The following is a 17,695-nucleotide window of genomic DNA, read 5'->3' on the forward strand; positions in this document are numbered from 1 at the left end:
TCTGCTTGGTTGGAAAAGATCAAGGGTTAACTACTTTTCGCCATCTTAGGTGTACCCGGTGCTGTCCCTTTGCCAGCACTCTGACTGGAACTGGAGCTCCAATCTTTAAGATCTTTGTGGACCCTACAGCGCACCGACTTATATCTAGAGATACGAAAGTCTGGAACTTCGGGAGACAACTTGATCAGTTTGATGGCAAAGCAATTGGCGGGGGCATTTCCAACAGATTCCTAAACAAATTACATAAATCCTAAACTACCCACTTATGTGTGCTTGGCCTAACCATTGACACTGCCTTAGCTCTCCCGAATATCCAGCTCATTCTGAAGAGGAAAACCCAGGATTGGGACAGTTGCAAAAATCGGGATTTTTTACATGGGAAAAAACGCTATTCCGAATATTGCTGGCAGGGTGTCAATAGACGGGCCCTTTTCTCGTACTTGAAGAAATTCTGTCCCCCTCAGCTGAGGACTATTATAACTTACCTCTGCTTTAATATTCTTCCAACGCATGACTATTTAGGGGCACGGTGGTTAGCTGCAATAGAACTACATTTATGCAGATTATGTCATCTGGCATTGTAAACCTGGCGCCATATATTGACGCAATTTCCCAAGCTAAATCTATTGTACTTAAAGGGTTATTCTAAGTTTGCAACCATTAAAGAAGGCATTCAAACTGACCAATTTTGGAGTGCCATTTACTGTGCTGACCCATTGGAAATCGTGGCCGCTGCATATTATATTTGGAAGGAAGCATTGAAAACCATTGGCATAGAAAATATAGATAATTGAAATATATCCCATGAGGAAAGTATATATTGTACTTGATGAATTGTGACAACCACTTAGGGGGGGGTTCTTTCGTAATTTTGATGAATTGTGACCACCATCTACTAAATTTTAACTATGTTTTAAATTGAGGTGTTTTTCTTTTAATATTACATTTAACCGTTATTGTGGTATTTAAATGTATTTTTAATGCTGCTGTATTCTTTTGTGCAAAAGGTTATCTTTTTAACCATATGCACATAATAAAAAATGTAAAAAAAGGATTCTGTCATGTACTGTAGGTATCATGCCAGCCTCAAAAACATTGTGAAACGTGTCAAATAAAAAAGGAGAATGTTTATGATGTGACTTTTAAAAATATGTCAGACCAGCACAACTAAATGACAGCCAGGTTCCTAATTCCTACGTGAAGTGCCTGAGTGATTTGTTAATGCTGGGTCGGCAGTCACCGATCTGCTGCCTGCAAAATATCTACATAATCCTGAGATAAAGAGATCATCAGCATTATGAGTGTTCACTGCACTGACTGTGCAAATAAAGACTTTGGGCCTCATTACGACATTACTGCCACCAAAATTGGGTCCGGGTCCGGGTTCCCTGAATGGAGAAATACCGGGCCATTCCGAGTATGGAGGGCCCGGTATTTCCTCCTTCAGGGAACCCGGGCCCGGTCCTTCCCCATTCTCATTCGAGCCCTCATAGGGCTCAATTGGTATGGGGAGGGAGCTAACAATGGGTCCATTACAAGAGGGCCCGTTGTTAGCTCCCTGGTCCCCTCGCGGTACCCGCTATGGATGTTTGAATAAACCAGACGTCCAGAGCGGATCCCGCGAGGGGACCGCGTAATAGTGCGGAATGCGTTTAACGCACCAGCACCATTACCGGCGCTGTTAAACTCATTCCGCACAGGTTGTAATGAGGCCCTTTAACTTTCAGGGTGGCAACATTGGCCTAATAAAAGTAAAGTGGAAGGAACACTAAATGGCAGACGCACTGGTGTCTGTCTTTTCGTAATACTGCTAATAATAGATGAACATATGTAGGGAACCCTAGACTTCAAGTGGTAGATAGAGCACCATGAACTAGCATCAACAAAGAAAAAGCCTACCACTGGTAAATTACATTTCTGTCATAATGATTTGGATCAGATTCACTCGTATTTTACATTCTTTGTCCCGTTTACCCTCATTTTGTCTTAGGAACACTCTCTGAATCATTAAAAATTAAACATTTTACATTTTTTCATTGCTTAGTACATGCGTCAGTCAGTTTTAGTTTGCACCATGTGGCAAAAGTGAAAACAGTATTTATCAAACCATCATAAAGAAATTAGTTGATACATGAGCCAATCATATCGACAACATGAAAATAATCCTAATGTGGAAAACCCACAGATTATTAATAGGGTGAAAGAGAAAAATAGAGGATAGAATGAAAGTTTGGACCCTAAGAGGATATAAAGATAGAGTCAAAATCACATTAGTGAACTAAATTACTTGGTATGGATCAATAATATTGTTCCCTATTGACCTCCATCTTGGGTAATGAATCAATGAAACAAATAAATATTTTTACAACAAAACATCTCAAAAAGTTCAGTAGTAAATTGCATATGGCAAGCAGTTACCTGAGAAGCTAGTTTGGCATGGTAGACGCGGATAGGTCAAATGTGAGCATAATACTCCCGTTTCGGCGGCATTCTTGGTGTGGTGCCGCCTTTCTCGGGCATCAATCAAGGACCCTGAAAAAACATGCATGTGTATTAGGAGTGGCTGGACTGATGATGGTATATTAATGAATATTGAATATTAAATATTGGTGCCTCTAATCAGAACCCTAGGGTTGACTTACCCTAGGGTTGATACTCTGTATCTCGTACCCCTGGGAGGAGGGGGCCCTGCATCCGACAGACTACGTTGACATCTGTGTATCAGCGTAGACTAATCCGATATAGCAGAGTCCAGCAGCTGGGGAGTGGTGGCTCCTTGTGTCCGAATTTTCCAGTACCTAAAGGGGAAGAGGCGGAAAAACCGGGTGAGTTGTGAACTTAAAGGGAACCGGGATCCTCCTCTTCTCCCCTGGTTGTGTGGGAAACAGAATATTTTCCCATTCCCATTTTTGATGTGGAGCAAGTAGGCCTGGAGGTGTACAGCACCCCTGGTTTTGTGCAAAAGGTATACCATTACATATTGGGAGGCTTACCTATCAGTAGAAGGTCACATCTCATGGGGATGCACTGTAAAGCTTGTGGTCTCAGCTCCCTGGTTTCTGTGTGTGTCACCCGCTGGATCTAGTTGGGGTAAAGAATAATAAGGCTGGGTAACTGGAAGTGTCTGGCTGTCACATGTGCTCCATTATGGTGAGGAGTGCTGGCTCTTCGGGTCGGACCTCATGCATGCTTATCTGTTAGTCTGTGTGTCTCCCCTCCGGAAGGGTGTCAGAGCGGGTCTGACTGCGTCTTCTGGACTCCGGTAATGCTGATGCTGTACTTTGGTTTGTGGGTTGCCATGGATGCCGCATGTATCGCCTCTGTGATTTTCCCTTCGATCAGGAATTGTCTTTGATGGCATGACCAGGCGTGTCATGATGACTAGGACGCGCCGTAATGAGTTGAGGAGGCGTGGCTGTCATTTGAGCATGAACAGGAATGTTTTGGTATGGACCAGGATAGATGGTATGGTTGGATAATGCACCCACTCTAAGGTGAGGGGTGGAGAGGGGGCGATTTAAAAAGAAGAGGGACAAAGGTAGGTCCCTTTAGTCCATCTTGTTTGAAAAACTATGGCTTGAGAGCTGGTGGTTCGTAGTTCACTAATGCAGCTTGGGGACAGTAGGGGAAGTATTTTGGTGCGCTGAGTTACGGGTGACCCTCTTAAGAAGCATGTGATGTGAGCAGGGAGAGACCGTCCCATTGGGAGCTGAATAGACGGTCGGAATACTAAGAGCAGAGAACTGGAGTAGGTTAAGGTCCCCTCGTTGTAAAAAGTGGTGAAGTTGGGTAAAAAAAGGAGGGGACTGGGTGGATGTGGAAGGGCTTATAGGATCAGTGGTAAAGAAATGTCATTGAGTCCATGATTGTATGTGTCCAGTCTATGGATCCATCGGCACTCTAGTTCCAAGAGGCTTCTTGACACATTTGGTTCCCCTTTCACTTTTTCTAAGACCCACCAGAGCAAATCGGCCGGCATGTGCCGGGCCTCGATGTAGTGTTCCACGAGTTGTGCAGTTAAATTCTTGCACCGAATTTTGGATCTATGTTCTGAGATCCTGGTGTTTACTGATCTCATGGTCTGTTCAACATATTTGAGTCCACAGGGACATTGTATGCAGTAGACTACTTGATTTGATTTGCAATTAGTCATGTCCCGTAGGGTCCATTGTCTATTTCCAATTTGAAATGTTTGCGTTTTGGTGGTAAATTTGGATGCCACGTAATTGCTGCATGGGTAGTGACCTTTCACTATGTGTAAGTTCCAGAGGCCAGTTCTTGGTGTCTTTTTTATGTATTGGAAGTGGACCAACTGTTCCTGAATGTTTTTGGCTCGCTTGAACGCGATGTATGGTGGTTGTTCTTCAGGTAAGTTCAGGCGTGCCAAAGGCCAATATTTTTGTATTATTTTCTTCACCTGAAAGGTATGGGGGCTATGTTTTATTACACAGGCAAGTTGTTCATACTTGTCTTTCGGTATTTGATCCTGTTTTTAAATCTGGCCAGTTTTGTGGAGTTAGTGAGAAGTCTCTTAGGGTATCCTCGTGTTCTCAGTCTTTTGTCCAATTGTTCTGCATCTCTGTAAAATTCATCCAGAGATGTACATTTTCTGTGTATCCTTAGAAACTGCCCGTGGGGTAGGTTCTCCATAATGTGGTTGGGGTGGTTACTTGTAAACAGTAGTAGTGTCCTGTCCGTAGGTTTACGGTATAGGCTGCATTCCAATTTTCCCTGTTGATGTTTAATGATTGAGTCTAGAAAATGAATTTCTCGATTGCTGCTGTTCCATGGTGAATTGCATGTTGTTATTGCATGTGTTGATCCAAATCAGGAATTGGTTTGGTTCTTCCTCCATCCCTCCCCAAATGCAGATAACATAATTACTGTATCTACGCCAACATTTCAAATGCTTTCTCCATGGATTATGGTTAGAAAGGACATGGGGCCTCATTATGAGGCTTGCGCTCCCGTAATGAAGGGGGCCGGTACGGGACCGGCCCACGTCATTACAGGAGTGCGTATTACGAGGTTCCCTTTGCGGACCCGGATCAGACGTCTGGTAAAATCAGACGTCTTTTCCGGGTCCCGTGAGGGGAAGAGGGAGGTAACAACGGGACACTTGTGATGTGCCTGTTGTTACCTCCCTCCCCATTCCCATTGAGCCCTATGGGGACTCAAATGGGAATGGGGAATGGTTCCTGCAAGGAGGACTTACCGGGTCCTCCTATGTCGGAATGACCCGGTAAGTCCCCATTGCAGGAACCCGGTAATGGAGCCCGCTAATAGCTCCATGGCTACCTCCAATCTCGTAATGAGGCCCATGGTCTTTCTCGTATTTAGCCATAAATAAGATTTCCAGACTTGGGGCCTCATTACGACCCTGGTGCTGACAGAATGAAGGGGGCCGGTACGGGACCGGCCCCCTTCATTCCATCAGGACTGATTATGAGGTTCCCTTTGAGGGACCCGGATCAGACATCTGGTAAAACCAGACGTCTTTTCCTGGTCCCGCGAGGGGAAGAGGGAGGTAACAATGGCACATTTGTAATGTGCCCGTTGGTACCTCCCTCCCCATTCCCATTGAGCCCTATGGGGGCTCGAATGGGAATGGGGAATGGTTCCTGCAAGGAGGACTTACTGGGTCCTCCTATGTCGGAATTACCCGGTAAGCCCCATTGCAGGAACCCGGTAATGGAGCCCGGTTTGGAGGCAGCCATGGCTACCTCCAAACTCGTAATGAGGCCCTTGGTGCGAAGGCTGCCCCATGGCCCTTCCTTTAATTTGGCGGTAAAATTGTTTGTTGAAGACAAAGAAATGTTTGTATAGGGCTATAGTCATGAATTCTGTTATGTAACTGCTGGGCACTCTAGTTTGTAAATTTTTGTTGGCCAGGTGTTCCCGGATGCATTCAATTGCTGTGTCTTGTGAGATACTTGTATATAAGGATTGTATGTCCATTGTTACTATAAATTGGGTTTCTGGATTAAATTCTAACCGTTCAAAAATGTGTATTGTATGGGTCATGTCCCTTAGGTATGTGTCCGTCAGAACACTGAATGATTTTAAGAAAGTGTCCACAAATGTACAAATAGGTTCCAGAATGGAACCGCAGCCTGATACCATAGGCCTCCAGGCTGGATTTATGGGATCCTTGTGGATTTTGGGTAGTGCATAGAAACAAGGTCTTTGTGTGCTGTTAAGAAAGTCTGCTTCTTTTTCTGTGATCCAGTCACGTTGTAGACCATATGTGACTGTTTCCGAAATTTCTTGTTGGAGTTCTTTTGTAGGATCTTTCCTGAGCAAGATTGTGATAAGGCGGAGGAAGTAAAGGGAGATCAGAGCCGGATCAATTCCCTTTCTTGTGTGCATCAAATCAGGGTTAGAGGATGATGTCATAATGGAGGGAGGGACTACCTATCCTATAAGAGACACTGAACTATACCAATGAGAACCAATGTTATTGTGCAAGAGACGTTCTCTTTTCTAATACTGTTTTTTTTGCTATGTTTTGTTGTTGTTGAAATTTGAACAGAAGAAAGTGATGGAAGAAGGGCTGGCTCCGGAGGAAGAAACTGTGTATGAGTGGGCGTATTGAGCCAAACCTGAGTGAGAAGTCGAAAGTTCAAGAGGGCACCCGGTGTGCAATTTTTATTTCCATGTTGTGCTGTTGGTTTCGTTGCAAAGAAGGAGAAGCGGTGAAAATCCAAGACAAGGAGTAATTAATACCTCTCTTCATCGAAAGCAGAAGTCGAGCTGCAGCGCTGAAAGAGACGCCGTCTGGGGTCCGCGGCTCCACTCCGTGCCCCCACCTTTGTGGAGCAGGAGCCGCGGCATAAGCCTTCCCTGGGTGAACGACGCACAGGGAGAAGGGGCCCGACCGCAAATACCAATCAGCTTCGAGGCGGCCCAGTAGGAAGGAAACAGCTGACAGCTTACGAGAGCGGTGAGAGGGAGAGAGCGAGATTGAAGTGCCGTTGACGACCGACAAATGCCGAGGAAGGGAGATCCCAAGAGGTGAGCGGCACGAGCGCTGTAAGAGAGTTGATTGGGAGAAATAAGCCTGCTGAACAAAATTATATGGAGGAGGAGGTGGAGTCATAGACTTTTAAAAAGGGAAGAGACTTTATAGAGTAAACCCTGTGGCAGCAGTTAGGATAGAAGAACTTTCCTAAGGTCTAGGAAGGAACAAAGAAAGTAAAGATGGAAAAGAACTCCTAATGAGACTCCCTCAAAGAAGAGGATAAATGCCAACCTTTTTTTCATATACTCAGCAGTGAGACTTTAAAACCAATACGCCTATAAAGGCTCAGATTTTCACCTCAAAGGAGGGGCCACACACCAGTGAGACCAAGTAATACTGCTCATCCTCCTGGCTGATAACAAGACTCTGTTCCTGTGTTAAAGAGTTGCATTTGTTAAAATAAAAAGTACCACTTCTGAATCATTAAGGTAGTTGAGTGGTCTATTCTCTACCGCATTTATAACAGTCATGTTGTAGACCATATGTGACTGTTTCCGAAATGTATTGTTGGAGTTCTTTTGTAGGATCTTTCCTGAGAAAGATATAACTCTCTGTCTTCCAGTAGGGACATCACCATGTGTTTATATTGTATGCAGACATAAGGACTATGCCGCCCCTTTGTCTGCTGGTTTTATAACTAGGTTACGGTTGTCAGCAAGTGTGTTCAACGCTTCTTTTTCCTCTTTCGATATGTTGTGGTTTAGTTTAACTTTCTTTGTCTTCAATTTAAGGATATCTTGCAAAATGCATTTTTCAAATGTCACTGGGGACTTGGTTGTCTAGAGGGGTGAAGTTAGATTTCAGGTGGAGCCCTGAGTCTGGTTCTCTTTCTTGGTCTGTATAATCTCTGAAGAAGGTTTGTAGTCTAACTGAATGCAAGAAATGACGGACCTCCATCTCCATATTATACCAGTCTGTGTGTGTCGACGGTACGAAAGATAGTCCCTTACAGAGTACCGAAATCTGGGCTGGTGATAAATCTGTTTTTGCCAAGTTAAATAATGGTAGAGTCAGAGGCTCCTCTGTCATTGGGATGTCCTCCTGCTGTATCGTATGCGCCTCCTGCCTGTTCTGTACTGCATTACCCATGGTGGTGGGCCCCAGATGTCTCCTCCTTGTCCTCCTCTGCCTAAAAAAAGGGGAGGTGGAGGTAGGGGGTAGTTTTGTGATTGTATCTGGAGTTATCGTCAGAGGATCAGTTGCCGCTGGAACCCGAGAAGGTGACCCAACTTCTTCTGCCTCCTGCTCTCTGTGTCGCCTGAGATCCGGGTTTGATCAATGTTTGCCGATACTCCTAATAATAGTCTCACATTTGTCTCTGGCAAAGTTTTAAAATAGGGAAGGCAAAACATGGAAGTTAAGTCCACTTGTTCCAAAAAAAGCAGAACAACCTGTGAACTAACATGGCAGTCTGTTTTGTGTCTGAAGATGCCTCCATATAGATGCTTTTGGTGTTAATACCCAGTGACGTCATAAACCAGGCACTGCAACAGCCCATCTTCATAATGAGTAGGCCCACCACATCGTATATCGACAAGTATAACAGCTCAGGTTCCTGAGTAGCGGGTGTCCATTGCATGAAATCCTGGTAACTGGGGTCCTCATTAGTCCGGCCAGTTATTAAGACTCCAGTTACCAGATAACGAGCACATTCTATATGGGAGCTATAATCCTTACAGTCACAATCCGTCAGCCTGGTTCTCGGGCCATTACCGTGTCTCTGGTGGGAGGATAACAAGCTCACTGTGTTCCCCCTCAGCCATCCCCAGGAAGGTACATTGGTTAGTGCGCTGGAACAGTCCAACTGTAGTGTCTCGTTTCCTCTGCATAACAGAATGGGGAGTTCTGACAAATCTTCACAGTACATATGGGACATTTTAAGGTTGCCATTCAGTACCTATACTACAGGACATGGCATAATGAAACATCTCGGGTATTGCTTAACCTGGCTCGTGTGCAGGGCTATTTGTATCTAGCACCATTAATAAATGTGGCTCGCCGAGATGCCGGGTATCTTAATGCAGCAATGGGGACATTACATGTCAGCAAGATTACATATGTACATGCCATGTACTGTGCCTGGCCATACCATGCCAGTGCCTGACAACTACCTTACCAATGCCTATATGTCTGTCACAAATATGCCTTTCCCAACACTTTTCAAATGAATGCTGCAGCATGTTCTTTCTACTGCATTATTCCTGGTGTGTAAATGCAGTGTTTAGCAGCCCCCCTGCGGAAGCTTTGTAGCTGACCTTTTTCGTCCTCGAAAACAAATGCATACGTGTTATTGGGCATGCCAACTAATGATTACGAAGGAGTTTGTACACAGTAAGTAACTATCAGTTGCCTTGTTGTGATTTTAAATACATAAAATGTAAAGTATCAGTGGTCGAAGTGTATGAAAAGAAGTAGTAGAACTATGTACCCTACTGGCCTGGCCGGCTCCGCACAAATCCCATCGCCGCACCCCCTCACACACACAATACAAACCCCCACACACATGCGCCTGCTGTTTAAGGGAACGTTCAGTGCAGAAGTGCAAGTTTCAACTGCTTCCTACACCTTTATCTGAAAACGAAACCAGTCCGGAACGGTTTCTTTTTCAAATAAAAGTATAGGAACAGTGAAACTCCATTAAAAAAAGCAGCGGGGCACTGCTCCCAACCGCTGCCGCCCACTTCGACCACTGTAAAATATACTTAGTTTTACAAAGTTACATTTTTCAATAGGTAATCTCAAAGGACTTTTCTTTTGTACAGAACCTGATGAAATCTTAGCTGCAATGGATGATGAATTCTTAAAAACGGTGCAATCCAAAAGAATAAACTCAAGTCGAACATTACATATAGAGCCCGAGCAACCATCACTCGCGAGCAATGAGGACAATCTAATTGAGCTTTCTTCCAAGGAGTATCGTCCCATTGTCCAGGTCAATTTCAATGAAGCAGTAAATCTTCTTGGTGGATTGAAAGATGTACTCCCTAAAGATATGCCAGAGTATGACAAATCCAACCTATTCGCTGCAAGGAACTTGGCTAAAATGGGGTTGCCCATCACAAATAACTCAGCAAAGGGCGACCTAGAAGGTTTTCCTTTTCTCTTTTCCAAGTCATATAACCTGGACTGGGCGGACAAAAATGATCTGAAGAAACTCTCTTTTTTGGGAAGTTTATTATCATCAGATATTCAAGGGAAACAATATAGTGACTCAGTATTGCAAAAAACCAGTCCAGAGTATGGAAGCTCACAAACTACAACATCGACATCAAAATGTGAAGGCAGTGAGGCCGATTGCCAACCGGCTGTACTTCAGGGCAGTAAAAGCATGAAGATTGCAACAGAAATGACAACACAAGCAGTCAGCCTACCGGTGGACGGTGACATGATTACAAAGGGCAACAAGCAAACCTGGAAGGGCTTGGCAGCACAATGTTTTGGGAAACAATGCCAAATTGAACATTTGGAAAATCAACAACAGGAAAAAATAAAAGAAGAGACAGCCCACAATAGACAACGAAGAGATGTTCCTAATGAAGACGTTACACCTGTACTAAATGACAGTAACACACATTATCCATTGACTTCAGATCCAAATCTCTTAATATACAACAGAGAATTATTAGTCCTTTTGTCTTTAATGACCAACAACACAGAAGCGCTGTTAAAAATTCCGACAATTTCTCCAGCCATTAATCCTTCTGACACTGCTATTGAGTGGACCACGTCTGACACCGGCGTCCAAACAGCTACACAGCAGACAGAAGTGGGGCAACTTGGAGCGAGTTCAGAAGGAGTTGGTTTCAACCCGAACACTGTGACTCCATCTGTGGAAAATATCCAGATGTCTACCTACCCCATTAACGCTCTTGTCCAGACTATGTTGGAAAATGGAGGCCTAAATACCACTCTCAATGAAAGTACTGTCAAGCCCAGCCAGAATATGTCTGAGGAGGACTGGAACAGAATAATACTAAACAAACTATTACAGAGCACCAACGAGCAATTACTTCAGAATCCTATCGTGATCGAAAATGCAAAACCTGCTGGAGTTCAAAGAATGACCACTCTATCCAGTGCAAATGCCACTCTACCCAGTGCAAATGCCACTCTACCCAGTGCAAATGCCACTCTGCCCAGTGCATATGCGACCATTGGCACAAGTCGCGCACTTAGGCCAGAAACCAAAGCAGTCTATAATGCTACAGACAAACAGCAGGAGAACGAGGGAATGTTGTTTGAGCTGCAGCTGAATACGCAGTTGGAACCTCTCATTCCTAATAAAAAAGTGAGGGCCTTAGTTTGTCACATTATTCGAATCCTTAAACTGGAATGTTCAAAGCCACATTTGAAGCAGGCCTGTGAAAACTTGGTTTCCAAAACCGGCTTATTAATGAAGTTACTGAGCGAAAGGGAAACTGGAACCGCACGGGACTATTCATGGAGAATGTACATTAATGACAGTTTTGCCGAAACCACAAAGGTAAGCTTTACAGGTTTCATATTTTCAAAGAAAATAAATATAGATATTCTGAACTTTCGAAAGTTTCTTACAAAATGTTTTTAAATTCAGATTACATGTATAATAATGTACAATACATGCAATGCATTCTTTATTTAACTGATTTTATTGCATATTGCAAAGATTTGCCCCGAGAGACGTGCGGGAGAGGGTTGAGCACTTTGCATAACACAGTATATAGAGGGGTGGTCTTTAAACTGGGGGTCAAGGGATGTCCAAGGGGGTCCAAGGCTCTTTAAAAACGGATTACGTCGACCGATTGCAATAGAAAAAATGAGCGAACGGTTGTTTTAGTCATGGGGGGGTGGGAGCATTTTAAAAAAGTTTGAACACCCCTGAAGAGTGAAGTTTGCCAATTAAGAATGCACAATCAAGTGATCGGAGTATGGTAGGTGGGAGGTAAAGAATAAGTGTCGCAGGCGTGGGGGAAGCAATAGCCTCTGAAGAGGAGAGAGGTTCGGTTTGAGAACAGTGGAGCGTGAACAGAAGGGGTATTAGTTGTTTCCTGAGGGGAAGAGGGGGCAGTAAGCCACAGGAAGAGTGGCTGAGTGACCAAGAGATCTTAATTTTGACTAGGTTTGCCTGTGCAAACAACCTTGAAAAATATGCAGAGAGTTTTTAATTGTATGAGTTAATGAAAGAGAAAACGTTAGAAGGCATTGAATGGCAAAATACCAAAATCACCAAAAAAGGGCTTGGAACTGGGGGGGAAAACCCATGGCAGTTAAAAGGTTAATGTGGGTGTAAAACTGTTGCATTTGTGGTGACCTGTGATAAGATGTGCTATGGCATGGAAGGCTCCTTCGAAGGGGGGATGTCGAGGGAGGAGTTAAGGAGACTTGTGAGGAATGTGTTAGCGCCATTAGTGTGTTATCCTACTAGGGCATGAAGTATGGAGCGGAGGTTAGTGCTTGTGAAGATGGACGGTGAATAAATGCCAAGTACCAGTCAATGATAAAGATAGAGTGCTGCCATAAATGTGTATAGTTTTTATTTTTCACTACACCTCTCCTGCATGTCAACCAGCTGCTCCCCCCTGAGAAAAAATGTTGCCGTTAGGTAATAGATCATTTACTTTTTACTACAGTGCATCCCGAGCAGCTCCTCCATGCTAAGAAAAAACGACCTTTAATTTATGGTTCCTTTCTCTAAAGCTCCCTTTGTGTTCCCCGGCCCACCTAACTGAAGTTAATGAGGTTATTCTATTTCATTTGTATTTTTACTGACATGGCCCTTCAAGGGGCATTTTATTCTTCTTTGTTTAACAGGTCAGAATTTGATCTTTCTTCATTGCATGGTTGACTTTTAGTGCATCATACTCCTACGTCCCGTCCCCTTTCCTTCATACTGCATGGGCGTCCCTCGCTAGTGACAGGAACAAAACCTTTTTCACAGCAAAAAATGTCTTTACCCCTTTAAATTTTAAATTTAGGGCGTGTGGGGGCGTGGCCCCAGGAGCAAGGGCTCCCTTGACTCAGCCCTCCAGCGCCACACTTCAGTCCTCTTTTCCACGTCGACAGGAGCGGATCCGCTTCACCTACGCGGGGGTTGATGCCCTTTTTTCTCCTCAAATTACACACGTTTCTTATGTCTTCCCCTGGAATCTCGGCAGTGATGTCTTTATGGGAGGGCAAAAGGGGCACTTGTCCTGGGCCCCAACCTTGGAGGGGGCCCCCCACAAGCGTGTCTAATTTAAAGAAGTTAGCGACCATTGTTTACAAAACTTAAATAGAGCATGTCAAGATATTGTATGGCGTGTTGCTGAGATACTTTCTGCTCTTATCAATTCATCCTGTAATGCTTTCTGTGTTCACTGTCCCACACATAGTTTGTGTGTTCACTACAACTCCTGTAGCAGTCTCACCTTTCTATGGGAATAAGATTGATCATGTGCAATAGCCAAAGTTGAAATGCATACTGATAGATGTGAGTGCCGTGTCGGTTCAGAAGATAGCTCAGTGTGTTAAGCACTAATTGCAGAGATTTGTGTTCATATGCAAGATTATAATACTGAATTCCAGCAAGGCCAACTCCGCCTTTCCTATGTTTAAAGTTGATAAATCTGCAGGTATGTGTACTTTGTTTTGTAGTGCAACAGGTGTTATTTTCAGCAGTGTACCTGTAACTGTGGTTGCTATAAAAATAAAATAAGAATATAGCATCAGTATGGTGAAGGTTTAGAAATTGGTTGACTAGAGACCTCATTACAAGTCCAGCGGCAACCGGGCTGGTAAAACAGGCAGGTTGCCGCCAGACTTGCAAACTTTTCTGGCGCCTGACTTCACAGAAACACTGGGGCATTACAGCCCCAGTGGTCCGTGAAGCCAGGCATCGGAAAATGTAAATCCCCATTCCCATTTGGGTCCCATAGGACTCATTGGGAATGGGGAGCATGGAAGCACTGGCACAGTGTGCAACAGTGCTGGTGCTTCCATGAAAGTCTGCGGGCGGGTGCCGTTCTGCCCACCAGGTCTGACCCTGGTGGGTGGGACAGCACCAGCCCGCAGACTCATAGTTCGCTGGTCCGATAACAACAGTGCTGTAAGCCTACCGGCACCATTGTTACCAGACCGGCACACTTATAATGAGGCACAATAAAGTGGTAGTCAGAGAAGTGATTAGGTATGCAAATTCAAGGCTGTGGAACCAAAGTGTTCATGCTTCTGTCCTGGCTTCCCCAGCAGATGATACATTGATCCTGGACAAATCCATTTATTTCACTGACATTACTGTAATGTCTTCCTTGAAATGTTTGCCTTTTCACTCACATGTTGGGGGTATTGTTTAGCCCATTCATTACCTGATCTGACTTTTTATGTAGGTCCTTTCAGCAGAAAGGGTCATAGACAGAAGAGAGCGGATCAGATATTGCAGGTCTGTGGCAAGCATATTTTAAGGTCTGCTCATTTGGCACAAAAAAACGGTTTGCTTTTTTGTACAACCGAAAGGTATTTGTGTATGTTTATAAATAACAATTTCACAAGCCTGTGTTTTGGGCCAATTTAAAGCATTAAAATACAAAAGAGAAACCCAGATGTAATCTTTTAGGATCACATCAAATAGTATGTTGGCACCTATATAGTTCCCTTGATGATCCAGACAATGAAGCTAGGATCATTCCTGTTTTGCATAATGAGCTTCAGTAACATTTTGTTTTTAAAATTGTCATCTTAAATTATGTGATTGGTCTACTTTCTAAGTCAAATCTCTAAAATGGGATTATTTTAGTTCATGGTACGTACTAGGAAAGCAAGTAGTAAAGTGCAGAAATTGCAGAGTGGGTGCAAATCCCAGCTTCACCTTTTAACCAACGTGTAATCCTGGGCATCTCATTTAATCTTGCACTGCCTAATATGTCACAATTGTCAGTGCCTTAACCATTCACAATTGTCACTCTTATGAGTGATTTTGTTCTCAGGGTATGAGCTTCACAACAGCTTCACACATGGTTTTACTGGCTATAGTGTTGGTTCCTCTATACTAATAGTGAGCATTGATATAATGCACACCACAGCCAGTTGTTTATTTGCTTGTAATGGCAACCCTACCTGAAAACCATGTGCCTCTTCTAATCTAAATCTGTCTGGATGTGTGTACCTTCCTGGTAGCTTCTAATCGTCATCCACTACCTATTCTATGGTAGGTGTATCTTTCTCCTTGCTTCTAATTGGTCTCCTGTATCTATGCTTGAGCATTGTTGCATTCTGTGAGGGAGCTGTCTATTCTGGATTATGTGTGCCTTTTACATACGATCTGTGTCCTGAATCATGTATACTATGACTGGTGTACCTTCCTCGTTACTGCTAATGATGAAAAATTGCATGTACCTATGCTAAAATGCAAATAGCCTTGTCGTGGACTGCTGTTGTGGCCTTGAAATGCTACTTCTTTATTATTCTTATTACAGCAAGAATGAAGAGGGTAAGGGGACTGAAAGGGAATACCATTGGCTATTTTAATAGCTGCAAGGTAACATGCCAAGCTATGTGTTGTGATCGCGATGACAGGGGCACAACCAGATATTCTGGATACCTTAATTAATTTGATTTTATGGAGGGGTCCCCCAAAGGTGTTCGTGCCCCGTGCCCCCAAAGTTAAGATGGCCCTGAATCTCGGTCCCACAATTTCCTTTAATTCTTTCTACCAAACCTTTATTCCCACCGGCCTTCGGTGCCTCGCTCCGCTCCTCCCTGGCGAATGTTGGCCCAGGCGGGCTTTAGTAGGTGCCATTCCTGCGACAGATCTTTTCCCATGTCGGACCCACATGCGCTCTACCTCTGCTGCCTCGGCGAAGACCACATCTGGGACGGCTGTTCAGCGTGCAATGTCCTTACTCACTGGTCACTCAAGAACCGCATCCCCAGCCTGTGAGGAACGATTTTTTAACAAATTCCTCATGTTGATGAAATCGCCTCAGATCGGTAGCATCCTGAATGGGATTATTAAGGAGATACTTCCACCAGCGCCCGTAAAGCCTTCATCTCCAGTACAGCTGCAGCAAGCTGCTCCCGTAGTGGGGGTGGAGTCGCCTCCTCCACCAACGACATTGCCCGCGCAGCCTAGCATTGCGGCTCTTTCTCTGCAACCCACGGCACCCTAGGCCGCAGTGACTGCAGATCCGGCGGATCCTCAGGACGCCACAGATCAGGCTGACACTGATGAAGAGGAAGATCCAAACACATCATAATCAGCTAGGGTATTCCATGATAGGTTGGCGGGGCTGACAGAGTACCTGGGCATCCCTTCCGCCTCAGAAGGAACAGCCAGAAGTGTGAGGTCCTGGCAGAGGTGCTAACCGTCAGATCAGTCACTAGATCCGGCATTCTGCTCCAAATGGACGTGGAAGCACTGGCATAGAAAGGCTGGGCCGAGCCTCACTCAACGCAACCCACCAGCAAGAGGGTGAATGCTAAGCTCTCAATACAGCACTCGAAACCCTTGGGTTCTCAAACACCATCTCCACACCCACCCACATACAAGGCCGCTCCCTGGACTGGATAGCCCAGCACAACTGGCCCATTACCATCACAGCCAATACGCCCATCCCTTGGTCAGACCATCATGCCATTCACTTCACAATCCCCACAGACAGAAATAAACAAACACCTGAGCCACCACTGCCCAAAGCCCTTACCAGAAGCTCCAGGCAGCTCACTAAAGAGAACCTCCTCCCATTCCTAGCCGGACCAGCATTCAGGCCCCATTCTCAGGTGACCCAGAGACTCTAGCTAGGTCATACAACACAGCCATCAAAGCAGCAGTCGAAGCCATTGCGCCTCTTAAACCACGTAAGGCTAAACCAACCAGCCACACCAACACATGGTTCACCCCAGACCTCCTCATACTCCGATCTGAGAAGCGTGCTGCACTTACGCTGTGCAAACCACACACACAGATGAACCCAAACTCAATTTTAAATCTAAAGCTAAAGAGTACGAAAAAGCTATAATCAATTCCGAAGCCATCTCATTCAATGCCAGAATCCAAGAAGCCCAATCCAACACCAAAGAGATTTTCTCGATCTTCAGAGACCTAGAGACCCCCACACCTACACCACAGAATTTCACCAAGGACAAAACCTGGTACGACAATATCCAATCTTCTATGAACAGCAAGTTCAACACCCTCCTAACCAAAATCCAGGCAACCAGACAAGCACTCAAAATCCCCACACCCACACCACCTTCCTCACTAGCCCCCGCCCCCAGCATCACCAAACTCCTTCTCATTCAGGGAAATTAAAGAATCCAACTTGATTAACATCATGAAATCCATCAAGCCATCAAATTGTAAAGGAGACATGTGCCCTGCCACACTTATTAAGGACTGTGCCAGCCACCTTGCCCCCTACCTCACAGCATTTGTGAATGCCTCCTTTGCCGCAAGTAAAGTACCCGCATGCCTTCAGGAAGCCTGGGTCCGCCCCCTCATAAAAAAAACATTCCCTAGACCCTTGTTCACCTAACAACTACTGATCCATCACGACTGTCCCTTTCCTTCTCAAAATATTGGACAAAGCAGCTTATCTTGAAACACTTGTGTATAGGCGCGTTATAAAATGCTTGAAACACTTGTTTATAGGCGCGTTATAAATGCCATATTATATCATGTCTACAGGTACAACAATTTATTGAGGACAATAAACTCCTTGG

The 17,695-nt window shown here is 44.6% G+C and overlaps 1 protein-coding gene across 1 annotated transcript in view; it reads left to right on the forward strand.

The window, feature by feature from the left end:
- Positions 1-17,695, forward strand: part of LOC138521314 (leucine-rich repeat-containing protein 37A-like) — a 1,201,733-nt gene that overhangs the window by 598,234 nt on the left and 585,804 nt on the right. The window contains exon 9 of the mRNA XM_069634057.1: positions 9,784-11,504. Within this exon, the coding sequence (XP_069490158.1) occupies positions 9,784-11,504 (1,721 nt within the window). The remainder of the gene's footprint in view (positions 1-9,783; positions 11,505-17,695) is intronic.

This window comes from Ambystoma mexicanum, chromosome 13, assembly GCF_040938575.1.
Source record: "Ambystoma mexicanum isolate Mex_15411 chromosome 13, UKY_AmexF1_1, whole genome shotgun sequence".
NCBI classification, from domain to species: Eukaryota; Metazoa; Chordata; class Amphibia; order Caudata; family Ambystomatidae; genus Ambystoma; species Ambystoma mexicanum.